The sequence below is a fragment of the Papio anubis genome, chromosome 1, assembly GCF_008728515.1.
Source record: "Papio anubis isolate 15944 chromosome 1, Panubis1.0, whole genome shotgun sequence".
Classification (NCBI taxonomy): Eukaryota; Metazoa; Chordata; class Mammalia; order Primates; family Cercopithecidae; genus Papio; species Papio anubis.
Genome location: NC_044976.1, coordinates 52549556 through 52576749, shown reverse-complemented (window position 1 = coordinate 52576749; position 27194 = coordinate 52549556). Strand labels below are relative to the sequence as shown.

The 27194-nt window shown below is 41.1% G+C and overlaps 1 protein-coding gene and 1 pseudogene across 2 annotated transcripts in view; both read right to left on the bottom strand.

Annotated features, from left to right (window-relative positions):
* Nucleotides 1-596: 596 nt before the first annotated feature.
* Nucleotides 597-27194, bottom strand: part of TCEANC2 (transcription elongation factor A N-terminal and central domain containing 2) — a 49066-nt gene continuing 22468 nt past the window's right edge. Inside the window, exons 4-6 of one of the 2 annotated variants that reach the window (XM_031669039.1) lie at nt 13107-13300; nt 5161-5295; nt 597-4971 (exon numbers count right to left, since the gene is read on the bottom strand). In XM_031669039.1, coding sequence (XP_031524899.1) covers nt 4918-4971; nt 5161-5295; nt 13107-13300 — 383 coding nt within the window. In that variant the 3' untranslated portion in view covers nt 597-4917. Of the gene's footprint in view, nt 5296-13106; nt 13301-27194 lie in introns of both variants that reach the window. The other variant, XM_003891927.5, reaches the window with a different exon arrangement.
* LOC103885382 lies at nt 11369-13099 on the bottom strand (annotated as a pseudogene).

The window sequence follows — 27194 nt, the reverse complement described above, 5'->3', positions numbered from 1 at the left end:
CTTCTTGGATCTTGAAACCAACCTCCCCAGGTTATGAGTAAGTCCATCCTGACAGTAATTGTATCATTTTGGTTGATTTAAAGAAAATACAACGTATCCAATCAAACCATCTTTCCTTTGATATCAGGGCAATGTCACCCAACTAACTGAAACTCCCAAAGCTTTGTTTTCTGGATGGACTCCCTTCCCTTGCAATAATGGGCAGTAACAAACTGAGCCCTTGCCCCATCTGGCTGTGATAAACACATTCAAAACACATTACCAATCTCAGAGTAAGGCTCTGAGGCCTGAGGCTACAGCAAAAGAAAACCAAAGTTGACAGGCACAAGTTTAAGAACCTGATATTCTATAAATGAAAAAGGCCAGCTGCCTGTTCCTTCACCACAGAACACAGTAAATGCATTATCTGGGCCTCCTGCCACTTTTCAAACCTGAGATTCTCTAATGATATCTGTTTGGGCAACTTTAAACTTCATTTGTCCAAAAAAAAAAAAAAAAACCCCTCTAATTTACTGAATCTCAAGTGTTTCTTTCCTTTGCCTTAAATTGTTGGGTTTCTTTTGAATGTTTAAAATTTTCTTAAAATATCTGTTGGGTTTTTTTTTTTTTTTTTTTTTTTTTTAATCTTTCTAAAACACACACCTGATTAGGTCCCTCACCTCCTCAAAAACTTCTCATGGTCTCCCATTATCTGAAGGCCAAAGTCCAAACTCGTTGATAAGGCCTCCAAGGCCTTGGTTACTTTTTTTGCCCAATTTCTCACTACCTTCCTAAGAACCTTATGTTTCAACCACCTCATATTATTTTCCTTTACTGAAACTAGCCATACACCTTACGCTTCTGTGCTTTCACATAGACTGAGCCTTCTGCTAAGCACTCCTACCTATCCTTCTGGCTTTGGTTCAAACATGAACTCCTCTGTGAAGATTCTTCCTATGAGTGGTGTTATTCATTCCTTTCCCCATTTTCTCAATATTTTTATGTCTATAGTTACCACCCAATATGCTATACTCTATTTATTTAGTTATGTGTCTATTTGCCTCACCAGACTAAAAGGAAATTATCCCTCCTTTATTGCTGTGTCCCCAGTGCCAGTCTAGTCCTTGGCACACAGAAGATGGGCAACATTTGTTTGTTGAATGAATGAATGAAAATACAGAGACTGAGTCCCTACACAAAGGACCAAGACCTCCAATTTTTTATTTATTTATTTTTATTTTATTTTTAAGACTGAGTCTCGCTCTGTCACCCAGGCTGGAGTGCAGTGGTGCCATCTCAGCTCACTGCAACCTCTGCCTCCCGGGTTCAAGCAATTCTCCTGCCTCAGCCTCTCGAGTGCTGGGATTACAGCTGCCTGCCACCACATCTGGCTAACTTTTGTATTTTTAGTATAGGCAAGGTTTCACCATGTTGGCCAGGCTGGTCTCAAACACCTGATCTCAAGTGATGCACCTGCCTCAGCCTCCCAAAGTGCTGGGATTACAGGTGTGAGCTACCATGCCCGACCAGGACCTCCAAATTAACCACTACAAGAAAAGCATCAATAAGCTGTTAGAGCAGACACAAATGGTATTTACTTTCCCATATTTCCCCCAGCAACTGAACATGCTTATAAGACATATTCACACCTTGACTTACAGGTAGCTCAGAGGTCTCAGGAACTATTCTCACCCCATTTCAGGGGCAACCTTTTCTTTCTTTTTTTTTTTTTTTGAGACAGAGTCTCACTCTGTTCCTCAGGCTGGAGTGCAGTGGTGCGATCTTGGTTCACTGCAGCCTCCGTCTCCCAGGTTCAAGCGATTCTTATGCCTCAGCCTCCCAAGTAGCTGAGATTACAGGCGCCTGCCACCACATCTGGCTAATTTTTGTAATTTTAGTAGAGCTGGGGTTTCACCATGTTGGCCAGGCTGGTTTCAAACTTCTGACCTCAGGTGATCTGCCTGCCTCGACCTCCCAAAGTGCTGGGATTATAGGCATGAATCAATGTGCCCGGCTTCAACCTTCTCATTTTTAACAGACTGTAGCTCTGAGGTACTTCTCGGTGTGTGGGCAAGATTGGGAGGGATGTCTGCAAGCTTCCTTCCCTTCAGCAAATGCTCAGAATAGCTCCATTAGCGTGCATGGAAATTCTGCACATGCATCAAGGAGAAAACAGCCACAAATAACACAGCCTGCTTTCCAAATCTCCAAAGCACATCTCTGCAATCATTCTACTTTCCAACTATCACCACTGAAGGCTTTCAGCCAGAGAGCAATTTGTTTTCAACTTACTCTGGGTTCCTAAGTTAGCAGAACTCTTTGGTTCTTTAAACATGAGGCTTGCTACTTCCAGTCTCCCTATCCCGGCTTTTCTTCCACATAGCCTATTAATACAAAACTGAGCAGTTCCTGCTTTGAATCAGTCTAACGCCTTCTCCTGATGCTCAAGACCCTTCAGACCTGGTCCTGGTTCTTGCCTTCCTCTTCTGCCTCATCTCCGGCTACTCTCCTGCCAGTGTCCTCTACTCCAGCCATACCAATCACCTTCCAGATATCTCCACTTCTGGGTTTTTCCATACTCTGCTTGCTCTGCCAGGCGTGCATCTCAACCACCCAATTAATTACTCCTGCCCTTTAATTTTGAAATTTTCATTATATTAACTAACATTCCCCTATCCAAACTCCTGCCCTTTAAGACTGAACACAGGTATCAGCTCCTCCAGGAAGCACTCTCTGATAGAATTAGATGCTTATCCTGTACATCCACAATCAGTCACTCAACTATCCAATAAATAGTTATGAAGACCTAGCTTGTCCCAGGCTCTGTTCCAGATGCTGGAGATATAGCAGGAAACAGAACAAAGACTCTGCTTTCATGAAGCTTACATTCTGGGAGTGGGGAGATAGACAATAAAGAAATAAATAACTATGTTAAAGAGTAATAAATATTCTGAAGAAAAATAAAGCCAGGTACAGCATTAAAGAATAGTTAGGGGGGAGTGCTATTGTATTTAGGGTAGTCAGCAAAGGCCTTTTTGACAAGGGAAAGAGAGACCTAAATCAAATGAGGACAAGAATATGCAGATGTCTAGGGAAAGAGCATTGCAACTGGAACAGCAAATGCAAAGAAGTAATGCATTAGAAGTAATGGCAAAAACCACAATTACTTTTGCACCAACCTAATCAAACCACTAGGACTTGGTTGGCTCAGAGTGGGAGATGTGAGGTCTAGGCTGACCCCTTGAGTTCCTAGCTGGAGTGTCTGGCTTGCTGGTACTGCCAATGGAGAGAAGACATGTTATATTTGAGATGTCTATGGGGCATCTAGGAAATATCATCTGAAAGTCAGGGGACTGGTCTGGGCTAAAGATACAAACTGGAATGTCATCAGCATGTAGACGATGCTTGAAAACATGAGAGTGGATGAAATCATCCAAGGGAACCATATACAGTCAAATAGACCTGGATTTTGAATCTTAGATCTGTCATTCACTATCTGTGTGACCTTGAGTAAGTTACTATACCTTTCTGAGCCTCACTTTTCTTGTCTTTAACTGGGTATTCTCTTTTTGTAAAATGGTTACCACAGTGCTGGGCCCAGGGTAAATGCTCGATTATTATTATTCTAGCTCCAATAGTTACTAGCAGTGAGAAATTGAAGGTGATGCTTCTGCTCAGTGATCCTCAGGCTCCCATTTGTAACTACTGCTCAGTGTACACCTACCCCACAGAATGGATGCTCAGGAAATGGTTGCTAAATAAACAAACAAATCTAAAAAATGAAAACAACAATACCTACTTAATACAATGGGTGAGAGAAGATTTTTACAAGATTTTTACAAAACTATATAAAGATTTTTACAAAACTATATAAAGATCCAGGTAAATGTTAATAAACTGTCTTAGGAAAAGTACCTAGCATTTAGAAGGTAGGCAATAATGTTAGTGTCGTCCCTTCTCCCCTTGTTTTTGATCCATGTAAATGTTAATAAACTGTCTTAGGAGAAGTGCCTAGCATTTAGAAGTTAGGCAATAATGTTAGTCCCATCCCTTCTCCCCTTGTTTTTCAACTCTTTTTTTTTATTTTTTATTTTAAATCTCTCCCTTTCTACCAGCTCCTTCCTTTCAGATTACAAACGTGCTCCGGTATCCTCTAATCTAATCCCCACTTCCTTGAGTCTTCTACCTTCCTCAAATCCTTGTTCCATCATTTTTTAATTTCACCAACTGTACCCTTTCTCAACCCAAAACACTCTTCAGTGAACAAACTCCACCTTTTGTTTGAGAAAAAAAAAAGTCCCAGCTTATCATTACTTTTAAAAAAACAAGTATTATTTACATAATTGTTAAAACAGGCCTGTGTAGAGATATTCACTTTAATATATATATGTATGTACTTTTTTCTACTGCAGTAATTCATTTCAAGAGAAATTTCATTATGTATCTTCTACAGAGCCCTAAACTGAGAGCGCCAGCGTATTCAAATAAACCCGGAGGTGTGGGAGGCTTCGGGCCAGTTCCTCATTAGTAGCCTCAGCATGGGGGCTCTGGAGACCAACGCAGAAGGTCTTCCAGGGAGAGCTGAAACGTTCAGATAAGTGAGCTCTGGGAAGAAGGGGTAGTCGGCTGGCTCTGGCAGGCTCACCCCTGGGGTAGAGCAAAGAGAACAGACAGGGGAGTTCTGAGAGGCACCAGAGCTATCTAAACTCAGGGGGATGGAACCGAGTGAGCGGCAGCGGTAATTGAGTTTCAGTTACCTGCAGGGTGGTGAAATAAAGTAGTAACTTCATCTGCCTGACAGGGGGAAGTTTAGAGGTGTCCTTGGCATACTCACAGTGAAATCCATCACCCTTTCACCATGTTGGGTGATAGCAACCGTATGGCGCTTCCTAGTGACAGCCAGTGTGCGTTCTGTTAGGCAGCACCAGCGCACTCCAGCTAATGAAGCACATTCCTGCAGGCCTGTCTCCTAGGGCTCTCCGAATCCTCTGTCTGCAAAGGAATGGCACCATGGGAAAATCTAGCACAGCCAGCATCAGCCATCACCCAAACTCAAAAGCGTCTTTGAACGGCAGAGAGGGGCCCATTTTCTTCTCTGCCTGGCCCAGGGCTGGAACCGTCCTCAGGTCACTTTTTGTGGGTCTGTACAAACGTGCCGACTGGCAGCGAGCCGTTCTTCACCTGAGCCCGGATTTCAGCTCGGTGCTTTAATGTGAAGACCAGGGCTCTCACCGTCCGCCGGTACGGCCCATTAATGAGGCGGGAGCAGAGATGAAACGTTTCCCGCTCAATATTTTCAACCAGTAGGTGATCCATCTAAAAAACAGCAAAATTATCAAATTAGAGCCTTACATTGCATAAGGATTAAAAGCAAGAGAGGCTGGAGCACTCTGCTCAGAGGCCTCCATTAATCAACTGAAATTCAAGGACATCTACTTCCTGTCACAAGAGAAACAGGAAGAGCAAATTAATTCCACCCTGGCAATTAAGGAACAAGGCCATGTGCTTTGTGACAGGGACCTCATTCACAACCCCTGCCGGGTGGTAATATTTGCCATTATAACAGGAAACTGGCCTGAACTAAGCAACGGGTACTGGGCCCTGTACTTTACCAACCAGGAAACGAAGACCAAGAATAATAAATCAGTATAACGGTTCATATTTTTTTTTGTTTTGTTTTTAGACTGCCTTTTAACTCCTTACGGCATTTTAGAAACATGGGGTCTGGATCCTAGTATGTGTACAGAACAGTTCAAAAATCACTTTTCACATTTAATGCTCATAACTCCTATTATCACATTTTACAGATAAGGAAACAGGTTCAAAGGCAAAGGTTTAAGGTCTTACAATTACTAAGAGACAGAGCTGGGACTCTGACCTGGATCCCTCGACTCCAAAGTTCATGTTTTTTCCCTTTCACCATACTAATGGCCGCTTCAACATTCCGAGAGAATGGTTGAGATTGGAGAGACGCCTGCAGTTTCCATTAAGCAGAGCAGGCCTAGGGGAGGGACCTGTAGCAATTCTGGGGTGGTCTGGCTCAGGCCCAAGCCATCTTGAGGTCCCAGACCTAATCAAAGCAGGAGAGATCTGGGACTTTGTCTACACGGTCTGAATCCAGGGTAGGTTGGATGCTGGTCCGAGACCGCCCCCAGCACTACCCTCCTTTCCAGGCCCATCTTCAGCTATTCCCCTCCCCAATCCTGACCACAGCCGGCCCTGAGCACTCCACTCTTGGCCGCTTTCACACACCTCTATGCCTCTGCACCAGCACATGTTCCCTTAGCAAGGCATACCTTTCCCTACGGAAAACACTCCTCTTTGTATGTCAAAGCCGAGGCAAGAACAACCAAACAAAAAGACCCCAGTGCAAAGGACTGAAAGTTCTTCAGGCTGCCACCATGCCCTGAGCTTCCCCTAGTCACTATCATGATATATTATAAATGAAGTGTATACTTTTATTTTACAGATACTGTCTCACTCTGTCACCCAGGCTGGAGTGCAGTGGTGTGATCAAAGCTTACTGCAGGCTCAAACTCATGGGCTCAAGTGATCTCCTGGCCTCAGCCTCCCAAGAGCTAGGATTATTACAGGCATGCACCACCATGCCCAGCTAATTAAAATTAAAAAAAGAAATTTAGAGATGGGGTCTTGCTAAGTTGCCCAGACTGGTCTTGAACTCCTGGCCTCAAGCAATCCTTTTACCTTGGCCTCCCAAAGTGCTGAGATTACAGGCATGAGCTACTGCACCCAGCCAATGATCTATATTTTAAGTTTGTCTCTCCTAGTAGAAAATTCCTTGAAAATAGGAGACAAATTTATCTCTCTCACTTGCTTTTTTATCTTTAACCTTTCCTCTCCCTCCCTTTGCCATTCATTCAAACATTCATTCAGCACTATATGCCATGCTCTGTGCTTGGGCTGAGCAATAAGCAGTGACTAAGGAAGGCTCAGTCCTTGGGCCCTTGGGCAGCCTAGTCCAGTAGGACAGACAGACTGTGAACAGGGATTGCAAGGATCCTGTGCACCAGGAGAAAGGAGAGGAACCAGCACAGGGGAGAACACAGCCATGGCAAAACAACCCAACCCAGGAGGGCAGTGCCTGGCTTCAAGAGGAAATGAAGTTTAATCTGAGACCTGGAGCATGAGTAGGATCTGGCTAAGTGAAATAGGTGTTTGCTTTGTGATAAATTCACTGAGCTGTACATATATGTTTGTTCTTCTGTGCAAAATGCAAAGTTCAAAAAAAGGAAAAACACACCCCAAATAAAAAGGGGTCACCTGACATTTAATAAAATGTCCTAACATGAGACAGATGGACCAAAGTAAGTAGAAAAAACAAACTTGTCAGACGTAAGGACCAAGCAAAGAGCAGAACAGGACTGAAAGAGACACAGAGAAACAGAGAGAGAGTGAATATCCAGGCCCAGACATCTGCCTTAGTCTAGCCGACAAAAGGTGCTCACAAAAGTTTGTGGTCCTAATGACAGACAGATTATTTCCACGGCTTGTGTTGGAGTGAGTGGACTTGGCGCCGTGGTTCTCTAGAACCCGGACTCCAAGTTTTTCAAGGCTTCCTGGGTGGGCACCGAACTAGCCCCCTGAGGCAGGCCTGGCACCAGACTACTTTAGGAAGCTGGAAAGGTGGCTAGCTGGCTATCCAGCATTTGTCCTGCAGCATTTGCTAGAAAGAAAGTTCCTTATCCTGGTGTGAGGCTGGTTAGTCTCTACTGGTGGTTAGAGATACACTTAGCAAGAAGTCTTTTTTTTTTTTTTTTTTTTTTGAGGGGAGTGGTTATCAAAGAAGAAGGGTATATGTGTTTGTAAAACAAGTCATGGGCACTCCAGCAAATTATAGTACCCGTATTAAATTAAAAAAAAAAAAAGAACTCTGAGAGTGTCTTGTAATTCACATACTTCATTCAGCAAATAGTTAACTGAATTGCTACTCTGGGTCTGGCCTGATCTTAGAGAGAGAGAGCAGAAAGGATGTGAACCCTGCCCATCACAAACTCACATCCCAGAAGTGGGTGGGAACCCAGGGGTAGGCAGCACGACAAGTGCTATGCCAGCAGTGTGGTGGTAATAGAAGGTAAGCATCTAACAATTCTCATGCATGCCTCTTGTTAAATGAAGACCAATCAGAATTAAGAAATGGAGAAAAATATGTGACATTAAAATCGTGATAGAAAATGATTCATCGTGTACCGTGTGTACAACAAGTTTGTTGCAAAGTGAAGAATACCTGTCTTGTAAGTGCCTTTGGGTAATCCAAACCCACCCAAGTTGGTGAGTCCTTTCCAGTGGGTCCTAATCTAGTGCTTTAGGTGAGCCCTTCTGGGTGGAAGGACCAGAGTTTCACTGAGTCCTTGAGAAAAGGGCTTTTGCTATGAGATAATTTGTATGAATGGGAATAAGGATAGGAACACTGGGAGAAACCTAGGGATTTATTTAGAAATCGATCCTTTCTCTGTATCTCTCATGAGCTGCCTCGTCTCTTTCTCACATGTTTTTGCTCTTCTCCATGGGCCTTACTCACTACCAATTCTAACTGCCTTATTCTCTCTTCCTATGCTACACATCTTTACTTACAACTCTGCCTCCTCACAACTCCTCCAACATCCTTTCTGTTCAACACTTGTTGTTGTTTTATTGGTATCTCCTAGTTCACACTTCCCAGAGACAGTCAGAATCCTTATTTGTTTGTGCCTGGGAGTTAAGTGTGTTATACAGCTTTCTAATTCTGGATGAACTGGCTATAGCTGGAGGAAGATATAAAACATGACCCCCTTGAGCTCCTTCATCAGTGGGAATTGGTGCCATAACCAATTAGTGATGTCTGTCACATGCGTAAGCTCTCTCAGGGCATGGGAACAGGGTCTTCTTCATGTGTTTACCTTAAGTGTGGAACTCCCCACACTGTTTCGTAACTATTTATTTGTTTATCTTCCTCAGAAGACTATAAGGACTGCTAGAGTTGAAGCCATGTTGTATCCATTTCTAAACTGCGCATGCCTAGCTAGCATAGGTTAGTGGCACATAGTAAATGTTCAACCAATATTTATTAAATGAATGCCCTTCCTTCCCGTGTGTAACTCTTCTTTCTTGCTCTTCTAATAACATCATATACATAGCAGATAAAATATGTTTCTATTTTATGTGTATTTTCTAATTAGCAAAATCCTACGCCTCTGATAAAGGTGGGCTCCACTGCCATCTCTTTTACAAAACATTCCCAGATTCCCCCATCAGATTTAACTGCTCTGTACTTTGTGTGTTGATACTTGCTAGTACCATTATTTCAGACTGCCTCATATTTTAATTAATCATTTATAGGTTTTCAGTCAGGAGATAGTAAAGTTTTCTTAGGATAGGGAATGCGACTCATTCATGTTTGTCTTCTCCCCCAGCACCGAGTAGATCCTTACTAAACATCTGTTGAATTGAATAGCCACTGGAAGCAAACTTTGTGTGGGTTTTCCAATAGCATGATTGAATTTGTACATATCTACCCACACTTCTTTTTGACCACTTGAATACATTCATGAGAGAGCTGGTCAAAGCCAGGGGTGCAGTCTGAGGCTATTAAACAAAGAAAAACTAACAGTCCCATATGGGGACGTACCCCTGACCTGGATCTCATTAGCACCATCTGACAACCAACTGAGCCAACCAGCCAGTGTTTCATAACTCTTAATGATACAGGCTCACTTTGAGAATCAGGTTCATTTTTTAAAATGACATAATAGGAAAATGATCACAGGCCGTGAGGTAGGAAAGGAGAGTGGATAATGAGGAAGGGGAAGTAAGAGAATGACACCACAGGGGATGTTCATATGAGGAAAGATCTAAAAGACGGGGAAGAACAAAGAAGATCTGGAAGGGAGAAAGTAAAGGGGAATGGAGCCTGGGTTTCAACGATGGAGTTTTTATTCATCTATTCCACTATTCCAAGAACAAGGAAATAATCCCTGAATCTAGAAAGCAAGATCTGTAGGGTAATAAAGAGATGCACCTTTAGGCTGTGCGTATTATTCTTCATCTATGGCTTTCACTATTAAAGGATATGAGTGAAACAACATGGAAACATTTATTTTTCTACAAAAATGTAATGAGAAGATTTGGTATTTGCAATAACACATGCTAGGATCAAATTGTAGAGGCTTTTAAGTCACTGGGCCAATAACTTAAACCCAGTGCTTTACTGCTGCCTGATTAAGTACATTTATGGAGATCTGATGTCTGATTTGAATGCACTCAACATTGGTTACTGTCAAAGACCAGATACTGAATTAGATGGTTCATTGATTTACTCTAATATGGAAATATCTCAGATGATGATAGGTGCTAAGAATTAACCTTATATAAAAGGGCTTGTATTTATATTCTCTGACATAACAAACTGATAAACATGCTATCAAATGCTGTTTATGCAAGGAAAGCAGAGTTATTATTTTTTTATTTTTATTTTTGGCTAAGGAAGACATTAAGATGCATACTTTTAATTTTTTAAATTTACTCTTTGAGAACAAAACCATTCAGCTATGCTTAATCTGATGTTTTTTCCAATTATGTTGGAAAGCACTAACAAATGTATCAGTTTTTTAACTTTGCTTTATAACACTTGAGTGCTTACCACTTGATGTGCCATTTAAAGGATAATTAATGGATAAACTAAAAGGATAATTATCATGGAGTTTAATATAGTAGGCAAACTGCTCATTAATCCTTACAAGCATAGCTTTGTTATTATCATTTACTTAAAAAGATACCACAGGGAACTGGTATTTACCACCACATTAACTATATATTATATACCCACACTGTATGTTTCTGCAATAATTTTGACTTATTTCAAAACTAAACTTTATTTAAAATAAATCTTGTTGGCTAATCGATACTCTGGAAAATCAGACTTATAACTTTCATATTTTGTTTTCTCTTCTAAGGGTTTAATACTCATATTAAAGCTTCCTTTAGGAAATGTTAAGTGAACTTTCAGCATAGCAATTCACTGAACTATCAAATAGTCATTAAAAATTATAAACATGGGCCGGGCGTGGTGGCTCATGCCTGTAATCCCAGCACTTTGGGAGGCTGAGGCGGGTGGATCATGAGGTCAGGAGATCAAGACCATCCTGTAACATGGTGAAACCCCATCTCTACTAAAAATACAAAAAATTAGCCGGGCGTGGTGGCGGACGCCCGTAGTCCCAGCTACTCGGGAGGCTGAGGCAGGAGAATGGCGTGAACCCGGGAGACGGAGCTTGCAGTGAGCCGAGATCGCGCCACTGCACTCCAGCCTGGGCAACAGAGTGAGGCTCTGTCTCAAAAAAAAAAAAAAAAAAATTATAAACATGAAAAAATAAAGATATATAGAAAAGGATACACAAAATGACACTAAAATTGATCAAGATTAAAGAGAACACAAATGTAAATAATTACATCAATTTTCTGCAATGTTACTTAAATAATCAATAAAAATATCTTATGGAACTTTCGGCATATAGTTCACTCTATATAAATCTCAGTTAATCATAACTTGCCCAATATTCATTTAAAAAACCATAACAATTTACCAAAAAAGGAAATGTGCCAATGTGTTAACAAGATTATGTCTGGGTTACATTTTTTTTCCCTTTTATAAATTTTTCTCATTTTCTATTAGAAGTTTGTATTTAAAAATCCACAACTTTATTTATTTATTTTTAAGGTTTCGAATGTACTTTATTTCTTCAATAATGCCATATCTTAATGGGTACACAGTGCTTTAACTTGGCATCAATTATGAGTTGTTTTTTAAACAATTCATTATTACACCAGCTAGGATGATTACCGATCTCTCCCTTCCTTTGGGGTGACTCTGCCAACAGGGGACAGGTTCCATTCTATTCCGATTTGTATTGCTACATATCTCCATACAGAAAGTGGCTCCACTAGCTAATACAGCACTACCGTATTTATCATGAAAATCAGGTGTACGTTTGTGGTGGCTCTGCCTTGCCATTGTTTGCTGAATGCTTTGAATTTGGAGGCAACTTAGTGCGTTTTTGACCAAGAGGAACATGGTGAAGGTGAAGACAGAACTGTGGCAATGCAGCTGCTGCTTTGGCGCAAATTCACTTCAGATCCAAAACTTTATTTTAAAAAAAGTAAGTACTATATCACAAGTCTTTCTTTTGTGGATAAATAATTGAGATAGAACGGCAAAAAAATTTTTTAGAGACTGTAGTAACAGATCTAGCGTTTAAATCAGACTTCGGATTTGCTTCTTTTATTAACATTAAATTGTTCTCTAAGGATACTTTAGCAGAGTTGCTCTGGGATATCCTGGGATAAGGAAGAAACATGACTATTATATGTGTTATTTTCCAGAGTATTAATCAGCTTATAAGATTTGTTGTTTGATGATGACAATGAATATTATCATTAATGAGCAAAAATCCTTCTTCCAGGATGTATACCTCAAACCACGAACATCATCTGAATTGTAAGTCATGAAGATAGGGAGCATGTCTATCCAATCGATTTTATGACTTAAAACTAAAGATATGGCTGTTGACAAAAACTGGGGGATCTGAGTCTTTTCACTAGACAACTATTTATTTTACTATTGATATTCAGTCCATCACAGAATTTTTACTTCAGCGAGAAGGGAAGGAATTTTAAATGGGAAGTAACCAACATGCATTAAATAACTTCTAATCAGCAGGCACTACTATTCTTTTGCATATATGGTTCATTTAACCTTTTTAATACCTTAGGTGGTAGGACTTACAATCCTCATTTTACAGATTAAGAAATCAAGTCTCAGAAAATGTTAAGGTATCTGCCTAAGGTATCACAACTAGAATGTCAGGGTTTCAACCCCAGATCTTGCTAGTTCAAAAGCCTGCCTCCTACAACACTGTCTTCTGGAATGCTTATAAATCCAGAATCCTTAAAGAATAACTGGTTAAAATAAAGCCACAGCATTAAGACTATGAAATCTTAATTATGAAATCATGAGGCATTTAACCAAGAGCACCTACTAATCACATCCAACCAGGATATTCACTTTATTTTTCTTCTATTTTAAAAATTAATTATTATGGGTACAAAACAGTTGTATATACTTAGGGCATTACCTTTAATTCCAAGGCTTCTGAGAGTAATTTCTGGGCATTTTTCCTAAACGACTCGGTTTTGGGATCACTTCTAACTTCAATAGAAGGTCTATTTGAATGTTTTTCAATGAAAGTTTTCCACTCAGTGTAAACTTCTCTGGCAAGAGAAGCCACTTCTGAATCTGAGTGTTTACGCATCTTGTTCACAGTGTGACCTGGAACAGGAAGAGAAAAACCAAAGGAAAAGTTGTTACATCTTCTTCTGAAAAGTGCAGGACTAGATGGACTGACTGACGTGTGGTACTGAGAAAGTCATTCACACACCCAAGGATGTAAAGACTCTTGTGCAAAAGGAACCTGTTTCAAAAGGACTGAGATAATAAGATAATCACTGGGGGAGAACCAGCAGCCTAGCCAATGAATTAAGTCATAAACTAGAAGCAAAATCAATAGATTCTTAAAAAGAACAACAAAGGTAACTTCTTTAACCAAAAATTACTATAAAAGAAAATGAATTAAGCATTTATCTAGTTTTTTTGGGGAAGGGGGTACATACTATATTTCAAGACAACAAAATAGCCCTAGTTATTATGGGAATATTATTTAGCTAATAAATGTGAAAAGACTGATAGAATGAGAACATTTTTTTGTAGCCCTGATGAAATAATTCATTCAGAGACAATCATCAGTGGATGAACTAATTCAATGAGTCTGATGAGGAAATTTATAATGGAGGGATGAGCTGTCATCATCTAAACCCACTGTTCAGTGTTAGCATCCCTAAGAGTGGGACTATCAGACAGAAGAAACAGAAGTACTTCACACCCTCAACCTATGAAGTAGTCTTATCCTTTTCCCCAAAAGAAAAAGAACCATAATCCAGTTAGTCATTCAAAGCTAACTTCCAATCCACAGGAAATAGGAGAGACAGAGGAATAAATTAAATTATAGTATGAAGAAACAGGACAAATTCTGAATGTGGGACATTCTACAGGACAACAGACATGGTTTCTTCCACAGTCAGTGGTTCTTTTTGTTGTTGTTTTCCGTTTGTTTTTCTGAAAAGGGGCTAGGGTTAGGGACTGAAGTAGATTAAAAGTCTCTTGAGTACAAACTAACAAATGCGATGCGTGATTCAAATCCCAATTGGAACAAACCAACTGTTAAAAGATATTTTGAGATAAACAAGGAATATGAATATGTACTAGATACTAAATTATACCAAGGAATAATTGTAAACTTTGTTAAGCACAATAACAATGATACTGTGGTTACATGAGAAAATACCCACATTTTTTAGAGATGCATACTGAAGTATGTAGAGTTCAAATGACAAAAGGTCTGAGATTCTGCTTTAAAATACCTCAGGAACAACATAAAAGCAAAAACAGAAAGAAGAAGTAGGGCAAAATCTTAATAGTTATTGAATCTAGATGAAGGGCATATAGGAGTTACAATATTCTCTTTATTTTTGGGTATGTTTGAGAATTTCATAATAAAAATGGAAAAAAAGGTGAAGGGTCAAAAATATCAATATGCAAAAGTACTTAGATAAAAATAAATGCCTAGAAAGGCTAAAGAAGTCAACTGAACACTGAAAACAAAGTTCAAAAAATGGAAGAATACAAGATACATATATATATTTTAATTTTTAATTTTAATGAATGTTTTAATCCTGATCCATGGGTTGAATATAAGATAGATATATTTTTAAAAACCAGTAGCTTTCTTAAGTCAGCAACAGCCAGTCAGAACACAACAGGGGAACAAATCCTGTTTAAACTAGTAAAAACTATACAGCACTTTGGAAAGCATGGACAAGAATGGGTGTGTGAGCATGCATGTGTGCTGTCTGTCTGTGCCCACTTCCTTAATGCTCTGGGATTCCTCCTTTTCCTCCATCCCTAGCCCCACTGCCCTGCCTTAGGGCATGTTGCCTCCAGATGACTATGAAGGTACCCTGGTTGACCTCTCTGGCTAAGTTTGGTACCCCTTAATGCCATCTTCCACACTGCAGCTAGGATAGCCTTTATTTATTTTTAGTGTTTTCTTTTTTAGGGACTTTTTTCCTAAAGCATAAATTTGACCATTTCACTCCTCCACTTAAATTCTTTGGTGCTATATCCACTCTTACCTCTTCATAAAAGTCCCTTCACAATCTGCCATCCTCCTACCTACTTTCTATCTTCATTTCCAGCTACTATCCACTGTCATCCAATACTCCAGCTACTTGCAGCTCCTAAAACATTTTATTTTTTATCTCTTTATTTTTGAGCACACACCCCAATGAACATTCTGTCTGCCTGAAATACTCTTACTTCTCTTTTTATCTGGCCAACTTCCATTCGGCCTTTAAGACTCATTTAAGGGCCCCTTCCTCCAGGAATTCTTCCTTAATATCTCTAGTTTTGGTCAGTACCCCTGCTCTCTGCTTCCTTAGCACCTTGTGTTCTGTTTATCATGATAATTACTAGAGTTAGTTGTAATCATTTGATGGGTTATCTCTTTCGTTCACCAAATTGAGCTTCTTGCAGAAAGAGCTAACCTTAGGGGATGCTCATCTTTGTATCTCCAGCAGTGAGCATAGTGCCAGGAGATGGGAATCAGGAGAGCAGGCTGGTTGAATGAGAGACTCATATAAAGAATAACATACATTCCTACTACAATACATAACAGAAGATTTGAATAAAGGGAAAATATACCTTGTTACGAGATGGAAAAATCAGCACAAAAATGCCAATATAGAAATTAGTCGGCTGGGTGCAGTGGCTCATGCCTATAATCTCAACACTTTGGGATGTCAAGGTGGGAGGATCACTTGAACTCACAGGAGTTCAAGACCAGCCTGGGCAATATAGTGAGACTCTGTCTCTACAAAAAATAAAAAAAATTAGCCAGGTGAGGTGGCATATGCCTGTACTCTCAGCTACTTGGGAGGCTGAGACGGGAGGATGGCTTGAACCCAAAAGTTCAAGGCTATAGTGAGCTGTGATCATGCCACTGCACTCTAGCCTGGGCAACAGAGCAAGACCCTGCCTGAAAAAAGAAAATAAAAGAAACAAAAAAGAAATTAGTTTATAGATTTTATGTAATCTCAACCAAAAATCTCAGTAGGCTATTTTTATTAGACTACAACCAAATACTTCTACACGAATATAACTCAGCAAGTGTATAAAATGCTATTTTGAAAAAGAGGAGTTATGAGGCACAACTAGCCTCATATCTAAGATCTAAGATATTAGAACATATTATAAAGTAACAATGTTGAAAATGATATGGACCAACACCAAAAAAGAAAATGGATAGGGAATAAAAATAATGAAGGCCGGAAACAGACTATAGTACATAAGAATTTAATACATAATGAAAGAGGCATCATTGAACAAAGGGAAGCAGAAAAACATTTTTATTTGAGAAAATGGTCAAAACATTTAGAAAATTTCTCCAATTATGCCAACTGCATAGCCCAATATTGTTTGATTCCTTTATTTTCCACACATTTATTGAAGGCCTGTTTGCTCTAGATACTATGCTAGGCACTAGTCATGTAGGGCTTAAACAAGAAATTGTCCCTGCTTTAAAGGTTCTATGAAGAGAATCCTGGAGTTGAAAAATAAAACTTTGAAGGGAAGACAGGGTAAAATAATATTGAGTCTTTAACTTCTCCCTCTAACCAATTATTTATCAAAAATTTGTACCTAGCCTTTCTATGGACCTGGGAAAGGAGTACATCAATACTCATCACAAGGAGGAAGAGGAAGAGGAATGCAGAGCACTCATTAGAAATGTCTAAAGGTGCTTCCTAGCTAGCGGTGCTTAGGAAAGTGCATTCCAATACACATCACTTTAAAGCACAAAGCACCCCTGGATACTCTCCTCTTCTGGGTGGAGTTCTCCTTATCCCTGAGATTATTCATTCAGCAAGCAACATTTTATGCTCTTAGTCACTGTAGTAGATGCTAAAAATAAAATGATAAATAAGACAGTACAGGATGTCAGACCTAGATCCAAAGCATTTAAACACTTTTTTTTTTTTTAGATGGAGTTTTGCTCTGTCACCCAGGCCGGAGTGCAGTGGCCACCACGCCTGGCTAATTTTTGTAATTTTAGTAGAGACAGGGTTTTGCTATGTTGGTCAGGCTGGTCTCGAACTCCTGACCTCAGGTGATCCACCCACCTTGGCCTCCCAAAGTACTGGGATTACAGGCATGAGCCACCGAGCCCGGCCCATTTAAACACTTTTACCAGGCACTTACCTTATGTCTGGTGCTGAGGATACAGAGATGAGGAGGACACAGCCCCAGGAATTTAGCCTACATTTTACCTGCCAAAGTGTACAAAGAAGACACATGCACAGAAATATTCCTTCCAGTATTGTCTGTCATAGCAAAAAGCTAGGAATAACCTACAAGCTCATCATTAAGGGTCCTGTTTGTTAAATAAATTATAGTCCATTTAAACAATAACAACTTTGCAGCCATTAAAAACTAAAATAGGCTGGGCGAAGCAGCTCGTGTCTGTAATACCAGCACTTTGGGAGGCTGAGGTGGGTGGAACCCTGGAGGCCAGGAATTTGAGACCAGCCTGGCCAACATGGTGAAACCCTGTCTCTACTAAAAATACAAAAATTAGCTGGGCGAGGTGGTGAATGCCTGTAATTCCAGCTACCCAGGAGGCTGAGGCATGAAAATCGCTTGAACCTTGGAGGCAGAGGTTGCAGTGAGCCAAGATCGCACCACTGCACTACAGCCTGGGTGACAGAGCAAGATTGTCTCAAAAAAAGAAAACAAAAAACCCAACAAAACACTAAACTAAAATAGCTCTACATGGAGTGACTGGAAAAATGATCAGTTTTTTTTAGTCAAGTGAAAAAAGCAGGTCTCAGAGCACACACAATGTGAGCCAATGTTTATTTTTAAAACTACATATGTGTATACATATAAACAACATTTTTGTTTATATGCAAAGAAAAAAGTCTTAAAGAATTTACAATAAAATTATTAATGGTGGTCTCTTCTGAGTAGTGGGACTGTGTGTATCCATGCAGTTCAGCTCACAATCTAGTGGGCTGGCTCAACATGTCAACAAACCTAACAGCCTGGGCTGTGTTATAGTAGGGCAATATTCAGGTTTCTTCAGAATACAGATCCTTCCCTTCATAAGAGTCTCACGTTAACCTTTTCTCTCTCCAAGAAGGGCACTGCTGACCCAGCTTTATATATGAGAAACAATGCAGAAGTCCCTCACACAGAGAGTCCTTTGACTTGGTCGAATCCAGCGGTCCTTCTCCATCCTGACATTACTTGGCCTCTCTGTGGCATCTGACACTGGCTTTCTTCCTGAAATATTCTCTTGCACTGCTTTTGGAGACACCACCTGTTACTGGGTCTCTTCTTCGTTCTCTATCTCCTCTGCTGGCTGCTGCTCCTTTGTCCAATCTTTCATTATCTGTGAACCCCAGTTAGGGCATTGTCCTTGGCCTCTTTTCTTTCTCCACTTGCCTTCCCTGAGTAATCTTGCCCACTCCTGTGGTCCAGCTACCTACAGGCAGATGACTCCCAACTATGTGTTCCTAGCCAAAGGTTCCCACTGAGCATGAGACCAAATATCCAGTCCCCTACTGGACATCTCCACCTGCTTATTCTGCAAACACCTCTAACTCAACATTTTTTGTCACAGAATGGTACCATCACCCACCCACCATTTTAGGATCCACTGTCTCTTTCAACCTTATGTTCATTCAGCCATTCCAAGTCATATAGATCTACTTCCTTAATTCTCCCTCTACCTTTTACTCTTCCTCCTCGCCTACTCTCCACTCTTACTGCCCTGATTCAGGTTCGCAACACTTCTCCACAGGTCTACTGCATTACTTTACTAACCAAACTCTGTCTCCAGTCTGGCCCTCTCCAATTCATCCTCCCTACTGAAGGCAAAATGACCTTTTTCAAACACAATTTGATCATATCATACCCTTAATAAAAATCCTCCGATGGCTCTCCATTGCCCTCAAATTAATTTCTAACATAGCATTAAAGCTCTGGATGACCTGGAATCTCTTTGGCCTCACCTGTCACCATGTCGCCCTCCTTCCTCCCTCCCCTCACTTTCACCCCTCCCACCCTTTTGCCTCTGTGCACTACCTTCTAGCCATAGACAGCAGCTTGCATGTCCCTGTTTGGAGTCATGCTGGCTGGCCTGCTCCTACTTCTGTGCCTTAGCTCATACCATGCCCTCTGCCTAGAATATTTAAACGTCCATCTTATCCTCAAAATTGTAAATGTGTTGAGGGCAGAACCTCTACCTTACTTCAAGTTCTATTCCCAGCCCTCAGCATAGTGCCTAGCACAGAAGAGACGATTTATAAATGTTTGCTGAATTGAATCAGTTAAATAAAAAACATTTACATTTGACTTTCAAATTGGTTTTGTACTAACATTTGAATATGGATAGAGGTGATTAGGAAAATCACACAACTGCAAACAAAATAATGAAACTACACTGTAAAGAAATGAATCCAAAGGTGCTGAGAAAAGGAAAAGTTTCTAATTCTTATTCACCGCTGAGAATTTTTCCTGCTTATCACTCCAGGCTTTGTATGAATTATCTCATTTAATTTTTATAACAATGACTTAAATACCGTTATTATATCCTTTTTTACAAATGAGAAACCTAAACTCAGTAAGGCACCTTGCCCAAGGTCTCACAGCTAATAAGTGTGGAAGCTAGGATTAGAACACAAGCAGCCTGACTCCACCTCCAGTGCCTGCACACTGAACCCCTAATACACTATACTTCTCTGTTATTAGGGACTGGCACACAGGAAGTCTTCAACAAGGCTCTATTAGATATATGAGATCTATGAGATACTGTTATTCACATTCTTGGTATTCCAAAATCAGAAGAGCACAGGCCCTGAGAGGTGGCCAAAGGACAGAAAGCTTCAACTCACAGGTCCAGACAGTAGAGTCACTGCTTTTGGCCTGCAGTGGGCAGTACATCCCTCAGATAATCCCATAAGAGCCATGCCCAAACTGGGACTGGTCAGGAGTCTTTTGCCAACACCAGCCAAATCAGCCCAGGAAGGGTAGGTAGGGCTGTAAAGGAGCCCAGTGGGGGATGCAAGACTTGCCAGCAAGAGGGAAGAATTTCCAAAGAAGACTAACAGCAAAAAGGCAATTCAGTCTGGGGCAAGAAAGAGAAGGAGTCTGGGAAACCCTCTACTAGACAAAAACAGAGCAGAATCATAAATTTCAGATCACAAAGGGAATTTCATGATAACATTAATAATGACAGGCTGGCCGGGCGCGGTGGCTCAAGCCTGTAATCCAGCACTTTGGCAGGCCGGATCCACCGAGGTCAGGAGATGAGACCATCTGGCTACTTACGTGAAACCCGTCTCTACTAAAAAACACAAAAATTAGCTGGGAGGCGGTGGCGGAAACCTGTAGTCCCAGCTATTCGGGAAGGCTTTGAGGCAGGAGAATGGGGCGTGGTGCCAGGAGGTGGAGCTGCAGTGAGCGAGATCCCGTACTGCACTCCAGCCTGAGGGACAGAGCGAGACTCTCCCGTCTCAAAAAAAAAAAAAAAATGACAGGCTGGGCATGGTGGCATGCCTGTAATCCCAGCACTTTGTGGGGGCCAAGGCAGGAGGATTGCCTGAGTGCAGGAGTTTGAGATCAGCCTGGGCAACATAGTGAGACCCTATCTCTACAAAAAACTTTAAAAAATAAATAAATAAAAGAATTGACTGGGTGTGGTGGCACATGCCTGCAGTCCCAGCTACCTGAGAAGCTGAGGCAAGAGGATCGTGTGTGCCCAGGAGTTTGAGGCTGCAGTGAGCTATGATCATGCCATTGTACTCAGCCTGGGTGATAGAGTGAGACCCTGTCTCTAATAAAATTCTAAAATAATCATGATGACAGCAATGACAGCTATTGTGCTAACCACTTTACATATATTAATTCATTTAATCCTCAGAACAACCCTATGAAGTAGGTGCTGTAGTTCCCCATTTTATAGGTAAAGATACCTGAGGTACTGAGAGGTGAGGTAACTTGCGAAAAACAACAAGAAGCCAGACCGGGTTTCGTATATAAGCAGTCTGGCTCCAAAGCCCACGCTTTAACCCTCTACTATTCCCTCTGGTGATCAGATAGTCCTACATCCTCTGATTCAGATGAAAAAGATGAGGCTCCATGACCTTCCCCCAAGGTCACAAGTTGGCCAGTAGCTACATCAAGGAAGTTAATGATCTGCAAAAAGTCATTATTTGCTCCATGAAGTTTATGTTTTAAAGTAAGCAGTGCCACTGGCTGGTCTTATGACCCAGGTCAAGTTCCCGGGGTTTAAGGTTAGGGGATTTCTGCATCCCAGCACACTGTTAAGACAAATTCCCTGCAGGAAGCAGTCTTTTGCTCATTTACCAAATATTAACAAATACTCACAGACATTGGGATAGAATGTTGAGCAAGACAAGACCCGGAAAATCCAGACTAACCTGTATTCAAGGAGCTCTAGGAAAGTCAGGGGACAACACCTAAACAAACAAATGCACACAAAAAGGTGTTACAAGGGTCCTAAGATAGTATTGAAGGGGGAACCCCAAGGAGGGCCAAAAGGGCAGAGGAGTCAATTCAGCTGGTAAAGGGTCAGGGAACATCATGAAAGAGGCAATGCTTATCCTGGTCTTAATAATAACTCAGCCAGGCGCAGTGGCTCACGCCTGTAATCCCAACACTTACTAGGAGGCTGAGGTGGGGAGATCACATGAGGCCAGGAGTTCGAGAACAGCCTGGCCAACACGGTGAAACCCCATCTCTATTAAAAATACAAAAATTAACCAGGCATGGTGGTGCACGCCTGTAATCCCAGCTACTTGGGAGGTTGAGGCATGGGAATCGCCTGAACCCAGGAGTCAGAGGTTTCAGTGTGCCAAGATCGCACCACCGGACTCCAGCCTGTCTGACAGAGTGAGACTGTCTCAAAAAAAAAAAAAAAAAAAGAAAGAAAATTGGAGACCCCTGGTAATGAGCATCTCTCCATAGTCTCTGCATCATCTCACTCAGAAACCTTCTTGCAGAGCCCTGAGAACGAAAAGCATCACACTCAGACAATGCTAATTTAGTTGGTGACTAAACTCCCAGTTCAAAGGCAACAAGGGCTGGATGTGCTGGCGCTGCTGTCAGATTTTTTGAAGGGCTTTTGCAAAACAAAAAATAATAATGATGATAACCAAGGGGACAGGAATAACACAAGAAGTAGAGTGAACAAGAGCACAGAAGCCTGAAACGCATAGCATAATTTGAGGAGTATAGTAGACACAACAATGGTCCCCAATAATGACTATGCCCTAATCCTCAGAACCTGTGACTATGTTACCTTACATGGCAAAAGAGACTCTATAGATGTGACTAAGGTTAAGTACCCTGAGATGGAGAGATTAGCCTGGCTTTTCCAGGTGGGCCCAATCTAGTCACATGAGTCCTTAAAAGTGAAGAAAAGGCAGAAAGATGGGTCAGAGATCAGATGTGAGAAGAATTCAACCGACCATTGCAAGTTTTGAAGATGGAGGAAGGAGATCACAAGCCAAGGAATGCAGGCGGCCTCTAGAAACTAGAAAAGGCAACTAGTCTAGGAAACGGATTGTCCCCTAGAGCCTCCAGAAAGGAATAAAGTCCTACCATCATTTTGATTTTAGCCTTTTATTCATTTTTAGGTTTCAGGAGATGGCATAACATGGTATAAGAATATTTTAGCCGGGCGTGGTGGCTCATGCCTGTAATCCCTGCACTTTGGGAGGCCGAGGCAGGCGGATCACGAGGTCAGGAGATCAAGACCATCCTGGTTAACACGGTGAAACCCCGTCTCTACTAAAATACAAAAAATTAGCCGGGCACGGTGGCAGGCACCTGTAGTCCCAGCTACTCGGGAGGCTGAGGCAGGAGAATGGCGTGAACCCGGGAGGCGGAGTTTGCAGTGAGCCGAGATCGCGCCTCCAGCCTGGGCGACAGAGTGAAGACTCCGCCTCAAAAAAAAAAAAAAAAAAAGAATATTTTAGCTTTGTCATTTATTATTTGGTTGTCTAACCTGGAGAAAGTTATTTTAAACTCTCCAAGCCTCAGTTTTTCCATTTGTAAAATGGAAAAAAATTACCCTTACTTTCCAGAGCTGTTATATAGATCAAACAAGGTCATAGATGTGAAAGTACTTTGTAAGAAGAGGGGTTTTGTTGTTGTTGTTAAACAATCATAAACAAAAATATAGCATCTCTGAAATCAGATATGATTGACAAAACTTTTCCCAGAATATTCATATATACAGTATTGCAAAAATGGAGCATGCCTGCTCACCAGCTTAAGAGTACAAGGCCTAACTCCACTGCCTGATCAGCTATTTACTCGATACCCCATGCTCTTTGGTTTCCTTGATAATAAAAGTATCCACTCACAGAGGCCTTATCACTGCCAGCTCCAAAGGCTTTTTGCTAGTTGGCCCTCAACTTCCCAGACCACTTGAGGACACCGAGGCCACTCATTTCCCCTGCCTCTAAGAACAGTCTTTGGTCTCCATGTCCATGTACTGCCCTGGCTCTCTTCCTGTCTAACCACACTTCCTTAGTCTCTTTATCTGGCTCCTCTTCTTCCTCCCACTTCCCCAGCATAGATTTTCTCCCAGGTTCAGTCCTTCAGCCCCTTCATCTTTCCCTTTACTTAGAGAATTCATCTACTAAGGTGATTGTAAGCAAACTCTTCCTGGCAGATGACTTCCAAATAAGTATTTCCAGTCTAAATTTTGCATCTGAGCTTGAATCCCACATCTCCAACCGCCTGGTGGACATTTCCACTTAATGGGTTTATGTGAGAACAAAACTCTAGGGACACTGACTCAAATGGAAATACTGAGAGAAAACTCCCATTTGAGGTATACAAGAAAAGGCACTAAAATCTGATTTAAAAGAGTTAAATTCAAGCAGATGGCAGAATCCATAGAGCCAGTCCAATAAAATAAAGGGACATATGGCTGGGGTCCAGGGCACAATGGCAGTCTGCTAACCAGGAAGGAACACTGCCCCAGGAGACCTGGGTTCTCATTACCTCTCTGGTGCTAACTCATAAGGTGGCCCTGGATAAGTCACTTCATCTCTCTGGGTCTCAGTTTCCCTGTTTATAAACTGAAGTAGGTAAATGGATTTAAACGGTTATGACACTGACATTTACAAAGCTCATAGAAATATATAAGAAAAATTATAAGATCTCAGCAGTAAATGTACAAAGAACACGAAAAGTTTACAAAAAAAAGAAAAAGTGCCAAAAAAATGTATGGAAAACAATTCATTCTATGCGGCACATGAAAACAAGATGCTATTTTTACCTCTTAAATTTGTAAGATTTAAGAAAATGGTAGGAATGTAAATTGGAAAAACCTTTCTAGAAATCTAAGATTCAAAAATGGATCAGAATAGGAGATGCATATCCAAGAGGTATCTGAATTAAGGCCTCAGTTAAGCTGGAGACATGGACAAGCTCTCTGGCTAAATGCTCTAAAAAAGCAGCAAAAGACTAAGGGCTGAGCTTTATGGAAAAGCACCCTGTTAGGGGAGAGAGAAAAAGGACTGAAGAAACACAAAAAGGAAAGAAACAAGGACACAGAAGGCAAGAAGAGCTATAGAGAAAACTTGTTCAACTTTGTCATTTTCACTCATTTGAGGACTATATCCTGAGCTCCTGCTGTATGCCACTAATGCTTGAAATACACTGGTAAATAAAATGTAACTTCTGCTGGCACAGAGTTACTGTCTAGCAAATAAAAAAAAAAAGAAATAAATAATTAAATAGGTGATTACAAACTGAGATAAGAGCTATGAAGGTAACAAACAGTTTAAAAATAGATACAGAACTGGCAACCAGTTCAGTGTCATTTATGTCAACAGAAAGGGAGTATCAATGGTCTCAAATTCACAGTCTGGGAAGATGAGAACTCAGACAAGACCATTGGATTTGGATAGAATGAAATTACTTGTGTCCTGAGAGAATAGTGGTTGCGCGAGAAGCCAGCTTGGAACGCTGTTCCCAAAGGATTGGGCAGGCCAGAAATGGGAGCTGCGAGTAGCCAACATTTTTAAAAGAATCTGGTTATAAAAAGAAGGGAAATAAGGTGTTTGGAAAAGGTGGCAAAGACAATTAAAGGGGAAGATTTGTGCTTGTCTGAAAGCAGCAAGAGTGAGCCAGTGGAGAGGATAAGGGTGGCAACATAGCGAGAGGCATCATCGGGGCATCCCCATTTTCCCTCACCTCCACGGTCAATTCCTTAAATCCAGCCCGTTCTCCCTGATAAGATTTCTCTAAGGAGCTATTTCATTTCTCCATTCTCTCAGTCCTCCAAGCCTTCATCATGTCTCACCTCAACGTTTACAGTCATACCTCATCCTCATGGCTCACTTCCTCACCTCCTTCAAGTTTCTGCTCAAATGTCATCTCTCAATGAGGCCTACTCCCACCCACACCATCCACATTCTCCATCCCCCCAACTTGTTGACTTTTTCTCTTGCACAGCACTTTTCATCTTCTAACATAACTACACAATTTGTTTATTATGTTTATTCTTTATTGCATGTCTCCTCACTAAGCTTCACAAGGGCAGAGATTTTTGTCTTGTTTTGATAGCATGTATCCAGAACACCGCCTGGCACATGAATGAACACCTGAATGATCCCCTATCTGATATCCTGATTTCTACCTGATCTTTCTCTATTAACACCCTTTTCCTATGCATTTTTCCCTTGGTCACCAGAAACACTCATCATGTCATCCTATAGTTAACATTAAATGGTTCCAGTAACAGCTGTTTCTCAAGCTCATAGATTGCTAAGAAGATACCCACCTTCACTGCAGTGCTATTCACAATAGCAAAGACATGGAATCAATTGAAATGCCCATCAATGACAGACTGGATAAAGAAAATGTGGTACCGATACACCATGGAATACTATGTAGGCATAAAAAAGCACAAGATCATATCCTTTATGGGAACATGGATGGAGCTGAAGACCATTATCCTTAACAAACTTAACGCAGGAACAGAAAACCAAATACTGCATGTTTCACTTATAAGTGGGAGCTAAATGATAACTCATGAACACAAAAAAAGGAACAGACACTGAGGCACTGAGGTCTACTTGAGGGTGAAGTGTGGGAGAAGGGTAATGAGCAGAAAACATAACTATCGGGTACTAGGTTTAATACCTGGGTAACAAAATAATATATACAACAAGCCCCCATGACATGGGGAGTTTACCTATATAACAAACCTTCACATGTACCCCCAAACCTAAAATGAAAGTTAAAAAAACAAACAAAAAAATACTCATAAAATAAAATTTGTTGTTGTTGTTGTTTTTGCTTTTGTTTTTGAGACAAGGTCTTGCTCTGTCGCCCAAGCTGGAGTGCGGTGGCATGATCTCAGCTCACTGCAACCTCTGCCTCCCGGGTTCTCCTGCCTCTGCCTCTCGGGTTCTCCTGCCTCAGCTTCCAGGGTTCTCCTGCCTCAGCGTCTCGAGTAGCTAGGACTACAGGCACGCACCACCACACTCAGCTAATTTTTATATTTTTAGTAAAGACGAAGTTTCACCATGTTGGCCAGGCTGGTCCCAAACTCCTGGCCTCAAGTGATCCACTTGCCTCGGTCTCTCAAAGTGCTGGGATTAGAGGCGTGAGCCACCGCGCCCAGTCAAACAGGTTTCTTTATTGTAGGATTTCATCTAGCCTATTAAATGAGAAAGTATACTGAAAACCTCTAAGGGAGAGGAAACAGTGATGCGGCATTTTCCAAGCTTTATTTGAACCCAGGACACTTTCTTCAAATAACATCTCACTGGACCAGAGTTCTAAGAAATCCACACTTGAAAACAATGACATCTGGGAAAAGTCCATACCCTAATGGCTAGCTTTTAAGTTTCTTTATAATCAGGCCCAATTGCTATCCACCCTTGCCCATTCCAGCCATTACATTGTAGCATGTTGTTTTCAGGATTTTCAAGCTTCCATTCCTTTACTCATGTCTCTGCCTGCAATGAGCCAGATCTCATTTTGACCTAGCAAAATCCCATCA